This window comes from Bos taurus, chromosome X, assembly GCF_002263795.3.
Source record: "Bos taurus isolate L1 Dominette 01449 registration number 42190680 breed Hereford chromosome X, ARS-UCD2.0, whole genome shotgun sequence".
Taxonomy (NCBI): Eukaryota; Metazoa; Chordata; class Mammalia; order Artiodactyla; family Bovidae; genus Bos; species Bos taurus.
Genome location: NC_037357.1, coordinates 80,023,973 through 80,036,824, shown reverse-complemented (window position 1 = coordinate 80,036,824; position 12,852 = coordinate 80,023,973). Strand labels below are relative to the sequence as shown.

Sequence of the window (12,852 nt, the reverse complement as noted above, 5' to 3'; positions counted from 1 at the left end):
TTTACTTACAATGCTACATATTTACCAAACCTAGATGTTTTATGTTGAAACACTAACTTCCCAGGCCTTACAGTTCACTATTACCCTAACTGTGCCCTGCAGTCACATTCCACTTGCAGAGAACAGCTCACAAATTACCTTAGCTGGATTCCTAGAAGGTTACTCAATTTCATTAGCTGATAGTGCACTGGGGAACTGAGCCTTGTAAAGCCACAAACACCAGAGAGAAGCAAGTCATGAGAACTAGACCATTGTGATGGCATTAAATCATTTGCAAAGTCATTAGGAATGCAACAAAATCACCATGTGCTCTTGGTGGAACTAAGAGCTCATCCTTAGCCTCAGAGAGCTTATAATCTAAATGGAAAACAAGACAAATAGGAAGCATCATAGAACCTCGGGGCTTTCCAGGTGGTGCAAGTGGTAAAGAACCTGCAAGAGACATAAGAGACACGAGTTCGATCCCTGGGTCAAAAAGATCCCCGGGAGGAGGGTACGGCAGCCCATTCCATTATTCTTGCCTGGAGAATCCCATGGACAGAGGAGCTTGGTGGGCTATAGTCCATAAGGTCACAAAGAGTCAGACATGACTGAAGCGACTTAGCATGCATGTACACATAGAACCTCAACCTACTCATCTCAGGGACACGGATTGAGGGGCCTTGAAGAGTGACTATAAAGCCAAACCAGGTAGATAGAGTTTAAGGACATGCCATGAAAGAGAAGACTGTTGCTGCATTATAAGAAAGGGAAATACAGTCTTGGGAGACCATTTTCTGACACAATGAATAGCATATTGCAAAGTCTTGATAGTAGAGGTAGTAGTGTAACAGTTGGGACATTGAGAGAAAATGGGGAAGAACATGTCTTTCATTCATTTACTCAGCAAACATTTATGCTGTCTACTGTGATTGAAGTGGAATGCATGAGCTGAATGTTGATGAAAAGGTCAGCCAGATAATAGAAAGCAAAGATGAGAAGTACACACAGAAACGAATGGTAGAGGACCTAAAACCCTGGGAAGGAGTTTCCAAATAGGAAGCAAATATGGGTATACTTGTCTTTGAGAAATGCCTATCACACACACAAGTATATATATATGCACTATTGCTATAAGCTTAAAAAAGGAAATATGAAAGTATAGCAAAATATTGCAAGTAAGTAATAATTGTTATCAGTGATAAATCCTATGTCTAAAACACTGAGAGATGATTCTTTTCTAGGCTTTCCCTCTGATTTTATAACTTGAGAATATAATTGGGCTTTAAGGGGGGCAAGTTGACAATTGAGTTTCTCTTTTTTGGTGACCTCGAAGTACAATGGATGCTGTAACTGCTCTTTGATCAGACTACTTGTAGACACGTCAGCTTTAGACCTTGATGCTTTGCATGAAGGCCATCCTGATTGTTACTGTTGCAACACAGCGGAATCACTAGGTATCTGGACAGGAGACTGCAGCAAGCACCAAACTGAGGACTTGTCCAAAGCTAATGCTGAAAAAATAGGTTTCCTCATTCAGCTGTATTTCCTATATGTACTAAGGAGATGCCAAAGGATAAAGAAGTGATAGCTTAGAAGCCAGGTAAACATGAGTTCTGTCTTGACTTTGCCACTGTTTAGTTGGATGGCCTTAAGCAGGTCACGCAATCTCTCTGGGCCTCAGATTCCTTATTTATGCAATAAAGGGATGAGACTAGACTAGTGATATATAAGGTCTCCTCCAGCACGAATATCCTGAGTTAAAGTTGTATATATGGTTTTTGTTGTTGTTGTTCTTAATATGTGGGTTTTAATAATACCACCTTTATATGGTATTATATGGTGTCTGAGAAGTTAAAAGAAGGAATATATGTGAGAGCACCTTGTAAAGGATAAAATGCCATGCAAGTATTGGTATTAAAGCACTGTAACCACTATTACAAATATTCCCATTTGTCCCCTTTGGCAGAAAAGAAGGAGCAGATATTCTGGTCTCTAGTAATAAAAGAATGGAGATGAACTGGGATGGAGTGACTTGTCCAGGGGCATGCCAAGTATTGAATATAAGACTAGAGCCCAAGTCTCCTAATTCCTAACCTGGTATTCTTTATGTTACAATTTTTACCAGTTTTTTATCATTCTGAGATATAATATAGCACTGAAATCAGTGCTAGAAGAACTATAGACTCTAAAGAAATAATTTTCAACCCTGGTTACACATTAGAATCCTCCAGGGAGCTTTTAAACACAGGGAGCCTGAGACACCATGCCCAGATATTCTGATTTAATTAGTCTGAGGTGGGATCTGGCATTTTTGAAAAACTCCCCAGAGATTTCTTATGTGCACATGGACATCACTAGATGGTCAGGGTTGAGAACCACTGGCATAAAGGAACCCCAAAGGTCTTTCATTTCTACTTCCCACTCTATATAAAGACTCTCTATTATAGTGGTTCCCAATTATAGTGTTGGGACATGCTGGTTGGTTGCTAGCAGTTGTGATACACATGTGTGTACACACATATACCACATACATCATATTTGAGATTATGTCTGTGGCAAGGTCTTGCTCCCTCTCTTATATTTTGATCCCGGTTTGGGAGAAAACAGGATGAAGTTACAGCTAGTGCACATGGCATTCATGTGAATACATCTAACGTGTACATCATGACTGTTCTATAATACCACTCCCAGGTGTTTAGCCTCTGCTTGCTTGAAAACAAGCAGTCTACTAGGGGGAAGCTCACAGTCTCACAGGGAATCCCATTGTATTCCAAGTGGCTGTTAGAAAGTTGTACTTTGTTGAGCGAAAGTGTGCTGTCCTATAGATCATCCCAATGAGACTTTGGCTATGTAAAAGTTGACTTGTTCTTCCTTATAACAATCCCTAAGATACCACTTTCCTACCATTAACCTTATGGATAAAATGAAGACACATGGCCTGGGTAATAGAGTGTTTTTGAGGCAGATAGATAAATGTGTAAATGGTCAGAGGACCATACCCAACATATAGCAATCAATGGATCAATGTCATTCTGGTGAGGTATCTCTAGGACATGTCTTAGAACGCTGTCTTTTGCTCTGTCTTATTCAAAGGAGTCAAGTTGGGTTTTGTTTTGTTTTATTACATCCAGTGTTGGCAAAGGTGACAGGTGGGCATTTCTGTCTGTTGTTGTTAAAATGTAACTTGTCATACCTTTCTGGAAAGCACCTTGCAAATATGTATCAGAAGCCTTAAAAATATTCCTATCGGCAGGGAGGTTCAAAGGGAGGGGACATATGTATACTTATGACTGATTCATACTATTCATGGGGTTCTCAAGGAAAAATACTGAAGTGGTTTGCCATTCCCTTCTCCAGTGGACCACATTTTGTCAGAACTCTCCACCAGTATGAAAAGGCAAAAAGATATGACACTGAAAGATGTCATACCGACCTACCCCAGGTCGGTAGGTGCCCAATATGCTACTAGAGAAGAGTGGAGAAATAGCTCCAGAAAGAATGAAGAGACTGAGCCAAAGTGAAAACAATGCCCAGATGTAGATGTGACTGGTGATGGAAGTAAAGCCCAATGCTGTAAAAACAATATTGCATAGGAACCTGGAATGTTAGGTCCATGAATCAAGGGAAATTGGAAGTAGTCAAACAGGAGATGGCAAGAGTGAACACTGATATTTTAGGACTCATGGACGGGAATAGGAGAGTGTAATTCAGATGACCATTATATCTACTACTGTGGGCAAGAATCCCTTAGAAGGAATGGAGTAGCCCTCGTAGTCAACAAAAGAGTCTGAAATGCAGTACTTGACTGCAATCTCAAAAATGATAGAATGATCTCTGTTTCCAAGGCAAACCATTCAATATCACAGTAATCCAACTCTGTCCCAACCACTAATACTGAAGAAGGTGAAGTTGAATGATTCTATGACCTACAAGACCTTCTAGAACTAACACCAAAAAAAGATGTCCCTTTCATTGTAGGGGACTAGAATGCAAAAGTAGGAAGTCAAGAGATACCTGGAATAACAGGCAAGTTTGGCCTTGGAGTACAAAATGAAGCAGGGCAAAGGCTAACAGAATTTTGCCAAGAGAACAACACAAAAGACGACTCTGCACATGGACATCACCAGATGGTCAGTATTGAAATCAGATTGATTATATTCTTTGTAGCCAAAGATGGAGAAGCTCTATATAGTCAGCAAAAACAAGACTGGGAGCTGACTGTGGCTCAGATCACGAACTCTTTATTGTAAAATTCAGACTTAAAGAAAGTAGGGAAAACCACTAGACCATTCAAGTATGACTTAAATCCTTTATGATTATACAATGGAAGTGACAAATGTATTCAAGGGATTAGATCTGATAGACAGAGTGCCTGAAGAACTATGGATGGAGTTTCATGACATTGTATAGGAGGTGGTGATCAAAACCATCCCCAAGAAAAAGAAATGCAAGAAGGCAAAATGGTTGTCTGAGGAGGTCTTACAAATAGCTGAGGAAAGAAGAGAAAGCAAAAGGCAAAGGGGAAAAGGAAAGATATCCATCTGAATGCAGAGTTCCAAAGAATAGCAAGGAGAGATAAGAAAGCCTTCCTCAGTGATCATTGCAAAGAAATAGAGGAAAACAATAGAATGGGAAAGATTAGAGATCTCTTCAAGAAAATTAGAGATACCAAGGGAACATTTCATGAAAAGATGGGCATAATAAAGGATAGAAATGGTATGGACGTAACAGAAGTAGAAGATATTAAGAGGTGGCAAGAATACACAAAAGAACTATATAAAAAAGATCTTAATGATCTAGATAACCATGATGGTGTGATCACTCACCTAGAGCCAGACATCCTGGAGTGCAAGGTCAGGTGGGCCTTAGGACGCATCACTACGAACAAAGCTAGTGGAGGTGATAGAATTCCAGTTGAGCTATTTCAAATCCTAAAAGATGATGCTCTGAAAGTGCTGCACTTAATATGCCAGCAAATTTGGAAAACCCAGCAGTGGCCACAGGACTGGAAAAGGTCAGTTTTCATTCTAATCCCAAAGAAGAGCAATGTCAAAGACTGTTCAAACTACCACACAATTGTGCTCATCTCACATGGTAGCAAAGTAATGCTGAAAATTCTCCAAGCTAGACTTCAACAGTACGTGAACCAAGAACTTCCAGATTTTCAAGCTGTTTTAGAAAAGACAGAGGAACCAGAGATCAAATTGCCAACATTCATTTGATCACAGAAAAAGCAAGAGAATTCCAGAAAAACATCTACTTCTGTTTCATTGACTATGCTAAAGCCTTTAATTGTGTGGATCACAACAAACTGCTGAAAAGTCTTCAAGAGATGGCAATACCAGACTACCTGACCTGCCTCCTGAGAAGTCTATATGCTGGTCAAGAAGCAACAGTGAGAACCGTACGTGGAACAATGGACTGGTTTCAAATTAGAAAGAGTATGTCACGCTGTATATTGTCACCCTGCTTATTTAGCTTATATGCAGAGTACATCATGCTAAATGCCAGGCTAGATGAAAAACAAGCTGGAATCAAGATTGCTGGGAGACATATCAATAACCTCAGATATGCAGATGATACCACCCTTATAGCAGAAATCGAAGAGGAACTAAAGAGCCTTCTGATGAGAGTGACAGAGGAGAGTGAAAAAGCTGGCTTAAAACTCAACATTGAAAAAACGAAGATCATGGCCTCTGGTCCAATCACTTCATGGCAAATACATGGGGAAACAATGGAAAGAGTGAGAGACTTTATTTTGGGGAGCTCCAAAATCATTGGAGATGGTGACTACAGCCATGAAATTAAAAGACGCTTGCTCCTTGGAAGAAAAGCTATGACCAACCTGGACAGCATATTAAAAAGCAGAGATATTACTTTGCTGACAAAGGTCCATCTAATTAAAGCTGTGGTTTTTCCAGTAGTCATGTATGGATGTGAGAGTTGGACCTTAAAGAAAGCTGAGCACTGAAGAATTGATGCTTTTGAACTGTGGTGTTGGAGAAGACTCTTGAGAGTCCCTTGGGCTGCAAAGAGATCAAACCAGTCAATCCTAAAGGAAATCAGTCCTGAATATTCATTGGAAGGACTGATGTTGAAGCTGAAACTCCAGTACTTTGGCTACCTGATACAGAGAACTGACTCATTAAAAAAAATCCTAATGCTGGGAAAGATTGAAGACAGGAGAAGAAGGAGATGACAGAGGTTGAGATGGTTGGATGGCATCACTGACTCGATAGACATGAGTTTGAGCAAGCTCCGGAATTGGTGATGGACAGAGAAGCCTGGCATGCTGCAGTCCATGGGGTCACAGAGAATCAGATACGACTGAACGTAATGTATGGCTGATTCACGCTGTTGTATGGCAGAAACCAACACAACATTGTAAAGCAATGATCCTCCAACTAAAAATAAATTTTTTAAAATGTTCCTTTCCTTCAGCCCTGTAATTATACACCTAGGTATTTATACCAAGTAAGTAGTCATTGATATGTAAAAAGATTTATAAATCATTTTTGAGCACAGACTATGTATCAGGCACTGCTTCTAGGTGCTGAGGATAATAAACAGACATGTCAGATCCTTGGCCTCATGAAACTGAAGGCATTCTTGTGGAGAGAGACACATAGTGACCAGAAACAAAATAATTTTAGATGATAAGAGATGAAACAAAAATATAGTCAAATCTTAGAGAATGATGGGGTAGGAAGAGAGTACTTTGGAAGAATGCTTGGAAGAGGCCTCTCTAAAGAGGAGATATTTAAGCTGAGATCTGAACAAAGTGAAGGAACAAGCCGGGAACAAAATCAGAACATTTCAGGAAAAGGAAACCGTAACTGCAAAGGTCTCAGGGTAAGAATGATCTTGGCTTATCAAGGAGCAGCTGAAAAGGTCAGTGTGGCTGGAGGATACTGAGAAATGAAAGAGTGCAGTACAAGGGCAGGTCAGAGGGGTAATCAGGGCCCTTGTCAGTCATGGTAAGATTTGGATTGTATTTATGTACCAGGATATTTGCTGTATGTAACATGATTCTTGGAGAAGGCAATGGCAACCCACTCCAGCACTCTTGTCTGGAAAATCCCACGGACGGAGGAGCCTAGTAGGCCGTAGTCCATGCGGTCGCAAAGAGTCGGACACTGAGAGACTTCCCTTTCACTTTTCACTTTCATGCGTTGGAGAAGGAAATGGCAACCTACTCCAGTGTTCTTGCCTGGAGAATCCCAGGGACAGGGCAGCCTGGTGGGCTGCCATCTATGGGGTCGCACAGAGTCGGACACGACTGAAGCGACTTAGCAACAACAACATAGCAACAACATGATTTATAATGGTAAAAAATTTCTTTCAAAATAATCTTAATATCTAACATTAGGTGACTGATTAAGTAAATTGACATTTCCACATAATGAAAGGCCATATGCAGTTGTTAAATATTAAAAATCATGGTTTTGATTTTCAGATTTTATAGAGTACTGTATATTCTCATAATAAGGAGGGGTAGATGTTTTAATGGTTTCTTTTACCTTCACAACTACGGAACAATGGTGATGGTTTTCCATATGAAAGAGAGTTGAGGGCTTGAATTTAACTATAAATGCAGTATGAATCCACAAAGATGGCAAGCTAAAAAATGTTACTGTAATTTTAGGACTCATAACCAGAACTATTGAGTTCATAACAAGGGAGGTGCTTCTCTCAATCTACTTCACAATGGTCACACCACATTTAGAAAGTTGTGCTCATTTCTGGATGTCACAATTAAAGATGAACTTGGACAAATTGATATATAGCTAAGGTGCTGAGAATTCTTGGAAACCATGTCATGTGGTGAATCATTGAGGGAGCTAGGTATATTTAGCTTTGAGAGGATTTGGACAGAGTGGGACTGGGGAATGAAAATGATACTTAGGGTTTGAACATCTGTGCTGTGAAAGTGGGGTTAAACTGATTTCATGTCATTCCAGATGGCAGAATTGGGTCCTGAGGTCAGAATTTATATAGAAACTGTTATCTCAGGATAAATAGATCGTTGGATAATAAGACCAGAGATGTTAGAGTGGGGCTTCATACATCAAATCAGACTTTTAGTGGTCACTGAGGTCTTCTCTGACTAATCCATCATTCTGTGAGCTCTGCCACCTATATTTGTTCCAAGCCAAACTATCCTATTTTCTTCCACCATTTCTCTTATAACATCACTTCCTGTAATGCTGGTCACCCGCCGCTTTTTGTATAATGCCCTCTTTATGAAACACATGCACACAGTGAACTCCTGAATGTGTGTGCAAGGAAACATTGATAAAATGAGCTTAATATGTGGAAAGCGCTTGTAACAGTGCCTCAGTTCAGTCGCTCAGTCATGTCCGACTCTTTGCAACCCCATGAATCGCAGCACACCAGGCCTCCCTGTCCATCACCAACTCCCGGAGTTCACTCAGACTCACGTCCATTGAGTCAGTGATACCATCCAGCCATCTCATCCTCTGTCCTCCCCTTCTCCTTCTGCCCCCAATCCCTCCCAGCATCACAGTCTTTTCCAATGAGTCAACTCTTCGCATGAGGTGGCCAAAGTACTGGAGTTTCAGCTTTAGCATCATTCCTTCCAAAGAAATCCCAGGGCTGATCTCCTTCAGAACGGACTGGTTGGATCTCCTTGCAGTCCAAGCGACTCTCAAGAGTCTTCTCCAACACCACACTTCAAAAGCATCAATTCTTCAGTGCTCAGCCTTCTTCACAGTCCAACTCTCACATCCATACATGACCACAGGAAAAACCATAGCCTTGACTAGACGGACCTTTGTTGGCAAAGTAATATCTCTGCTTTTGAATATGCTATCTAGGTTGGTCATAACTTTCCTTCCAAGGAGTATGCGTCTTTTAATTTCATGGCTGCAGTCACCATCTGCAGTGATTTTGGAGCCCCAAAAAATAAAGTCTGACACGGTTTCCACTGTTTCCCCATCTATTTCCCATGAAGTGATGGGACTGGATGCCATGATCTTCGTTTTCTGAATGTTGAGCTTTAAGCCAACTTTTTCACTCTCCACTTTCACTTTCATCAAGAGGCTTTTTAGTTCCTCTTCACTTTCTGCCATAAGGGTGGTGTCATCTGCATATCTGAGGTTATTGATATTCCTCCCGGCAATCTTGATTCCAGCTTGTGTTTCTTCCAGTCCAGCATTTCTCATGATGTACTCTGCATATAAGTTAAATAAGCAGGGTGACAATATACAGCCTTGACACACACACACGTTAATATGAGCTATTACTACTGTAGCCTTTTTAGTAAAGGTGAAATATGGCACTATGATGAGTATGGATCAGTTGTGGCATATCCATAGAATGAAGATGAATGGAACAGGAGCTACATGCATCAACAGATTTGTGGTAAAATACACACATGAATAAGCATCTAATTCGAGAGACTGCCCCTGAGAGGGAGGGAGGTGAATGGGATCAGGATGCTTCAGTTGTATCTGTTTTTTACTCATCAAAGAAGGGTTGGGGAGACTTCCCTGGTGGTCCAGTGGTTAAGATTCCACACTGCCAATGCCAGGGGCACAGCTTCCACCCCTGGTTGGGGAGCTAAATCCCACATGCCGCAACTAGCCAAATTGAGGATTGGGAACATGAGTGGGTTTTTTTATTGTCTACACTTTTTAACCAAAAAAAATAATGGTGCCCTAAAATAGAATATGTTATTTCAAATGGGATCTGACTGACCCAGGTATATTGAAGCAAATTTCTTCACTTCTTGTGATTTCTGAACTCCAAATTTCTGCCTGACTTTCTGACAGCCATTTCACACTGTTGACTCGAAGCTTGCTGACACCTCAAGTCCCTAGACCTTTTTTGCACAAACTACCTTTTTGTTTTGTGTATGTGTGTGTTTTCGGGGCTTTTGTTTGCTTTTGGCTCAGTTGCGAGTGCAGCTTGTGGGATCTTAGTTCCCTGACCAGGGATTGAACCAAAGCCCTCAGGCCCTCAGCAGTGAAGTCTCAGACTCCTAAGGACTGGACTGCCAGGGAATTCCCTTCACAAACTTCTTTTAAGCCAGATTTCCCCCCATATTATATTTATATGGCTGATTTAGGGGGGAACCTAAATGGTAGACTTACATTTATCCCTGCTATAACTTTTCTACTTCCAGCCCATGATTCTAACCTGTCAAAATATATTTGAATTGTGTTTCTGTTATCTTACATATTAATCATCCTTCCAGCTTTATGTCATTGTTACCACTGATGAATATGCCTACCTTGTAGACTGGCTGTGAGACTCAAATGAGATTTTGCATTTCTATATATGAAAGTACTCAGAAAACTGTAAAGTGCTATACAGATGTAAATTATTTTATTTCATATTATCAGTGATTTATTAAAATGTTGAATGATTAAATTGCTGAGGACAAAGCCAAGGCCAACACTAAACAAACTAGAAATGTGAGTTGGATGAAAGTACAGCTGGGTAGATCTCAAGATACTGAGCAACTCTACTTAGTTATTAAATCTGTCTAACTCCCATCCAGCCCACGGTCCTTCACTTTGGCCATAAAATCATCATGAAAATCTTTGTCAATTGCCCTGCATTATTATGGTACCCCTCCAATCTGTCTTTCAAGTATACTATCCCAAAAGTGTGGCATGACTTGTTCTTAGAAAAAACCTATGGTGGTTCTTGATGATCATTGTTTTACTAAAGAAGAGAGGACTGCAAAGATAGAAGTTTTCACTTTTTCCAGAATGGCTTGTGAATGAAGGGAAGGTACTTCAAACCTAGTCTTCTGACTCAGTAATGTTTCTTTCTACAAACCTGTTTTGCAGTGTTCCTGCAAGGGCTGGTGTGGGAACAAGCAGTGTGGGTGCAGGAAGCAAAAATTGGACTGTGGCGCAGACTGCAGCTGTGACGCCACAAAGTGTAGGAACCGTCAGCAAGACAAGGTAGGATCAGTGCTGTCACCCCTCACCATCCCTTCAGACCTCCCAGCAGTCTGTGCCCTTTTCTTCCACCTTCAGTCTTGAAACCTGGAGTCTCCTGCTCAGCCCTTCCCACCCTCCTTCACCCTGAACCAGAAAAGGCTATTTCATTTCTCAGTCCTTTCTTGCTGCTAGCCTGTCCACACCACCCCTCCAGAAGCCACAGCCCCTCCCAGGAGATTCCCAGATATGCAGTTCCTCACCCCCAGCCTTGGCTATAAAGTTTCTGTGCAATGTCTAAGGCAGGAACAAGGAACCAGAAAGCAAGCATTTACAGGCATACAGCCACACAGGATCAAACTAGTCCGGAGGCTTAGCTGGAATTGTAAGGGCCATGTGCTGAGGTGGCATCTTCCAAGAAAGAAGTTAATCCTTCCGACATCTTGAGACATTAGTTACTTAGACCTTTGCCATGGGAACCAGCTATTCCATGGCTCTAGGAAAAGACCCACAGCAACTTGGTCTTCCTGATAAGCAGTGTTCGTGAGCCAAGCTGACTGTAACTGTTCTTACACTGCTCCTGGGAATAGCAAACTCAGGTGAACAAAATGTGCAGGAGACGGGCAGCACCAGGAAGGTCAGATCCCAGTCCTTGCCTTCTGCCCACCTGTGCCCACGAGCAAAAGTCCATTCCTACCGCTCTCCATGTAATACACAGGAATTCCAGCAAGACTAGTTCACCATGCATTTTGCAGTTTTGCCCTGGGTCTTCTATTTAAAAGACTTCTAGGATAGGTAGTCATTAGAGAACTAAAATGGCAAGCTAGAGGTCAGGCTAAGAAGTGTAGAAGTAGCATTATAGAAAGACCTTAAGTGTTCTCTGTTCCCATGCTTTTCTCAGTTTAGGTTCTAGAGTCCTACAGTGGCTCCAGACAGAGGAGTATGGCCCAACTCAGTTTGACCCCATGCCAGCCAAAGCAGCTTGCTCTTGTTTATTTATCAAGTTTCCTCTAAGAATTTCAGTTGTAAAACCACTAATCTAGTCCAATACTGCCATTTTACAGAGAAGGAAACTAAGGCCTAGAGATAAGCCTCAGTGACTCGCCTGATATTACACAGCTGGTCATGGCGGCTAAGATTAGACCTCAGGCTTCCTGACTTTTAATCCACTTCAGTTTCCATGACAACAGGCTATAAATCTAATCCAAGCTCTACCACAGAGTCGCCTTGTTACCTAAGCAACTCCTCTTTCTTGGCCTCAGCTTCCTCTCTGAAAGGAAGACTGATACAGGCAACACTCTGTAGAAATGCTAAAAAGGATATTGTAGATTGTGGAGGGGAGAGGATTAATTGAAGAAATGGCCAAGGCTCAGCCTTGTTTTAAACCTTGCCTCATGATGTGTCCTGTGCTCTCCTCTCCAATCCTTTGCCTTCAGAGGCTTCCTTTGAGCATTGTGAGCCCTGCCCCAGCAAGATCACCCTAAGACTTGCTTAGACTGTCTGATGAGGCCCTCAGAGCTGGTACCTCACTGGCTGAAGGGGAGCAGACCAGCTGTGTAACCATAGGAGCTGAATTTCTTTTTTTTTTTTTAATATAAATTTATTTATTTTAATTGGAGGCTAATTACTTTACAATATTGTATTGGTTTTGCCATACATCAACATGAATCCGCCACATTTCTAACATGCCAGTCTGCTTGGTTCTCAGGATAGCCTGGGCACGGTTGAGCGGACTCAGGATTCTGAAGGCTCCTTCAAACTGGAGGATCCCACAGAGGTGACCCCAGGATTGAGCTTCTTTAACCCTGTCTGTGCCACTCCCAACAGCAAGGTAGGTGGGCTAAAAGCCAGGTGTTTCCAAATGTATCAGTGTCCATCTCTGCTTTAGCACTGACAGAGAGCTGTGGGGTAGGGAAGGGAAATAAAGCTTGCTGAGAGTTGGGCATCGGCTAGACCC

General features: G+C 41.6%; 1 protein-coding gene across 6 annotated transcripts in view; it reads left to right on the top strand.

Moving 5' to 3' along the window:
• The window catches only part of KIF4A (kinesin family member 4A), a 130,190-nt gene that overhangs the window by 116,527 nt on the left and 811 nt on the right, over positions 1-12,852 (top strand). For all 6 annotated transcript variants that reach the window (XM_024988141.2, XM_005228029.5, XM_024988138.2 and 3 more), the window contains 2 exons: positions 10,803-10,919; positions 12,604-12,726. In XM_024988141.2, coding sequence (XP_024843909.1) covers positions 10,803-10,919; positions 12,604-12,726 — 240 coding nt within the window. The remainder of the gene's footprint in view (positions 1-10,802; positions 10,920-12,603; positions 12,727-12,852) is intronic.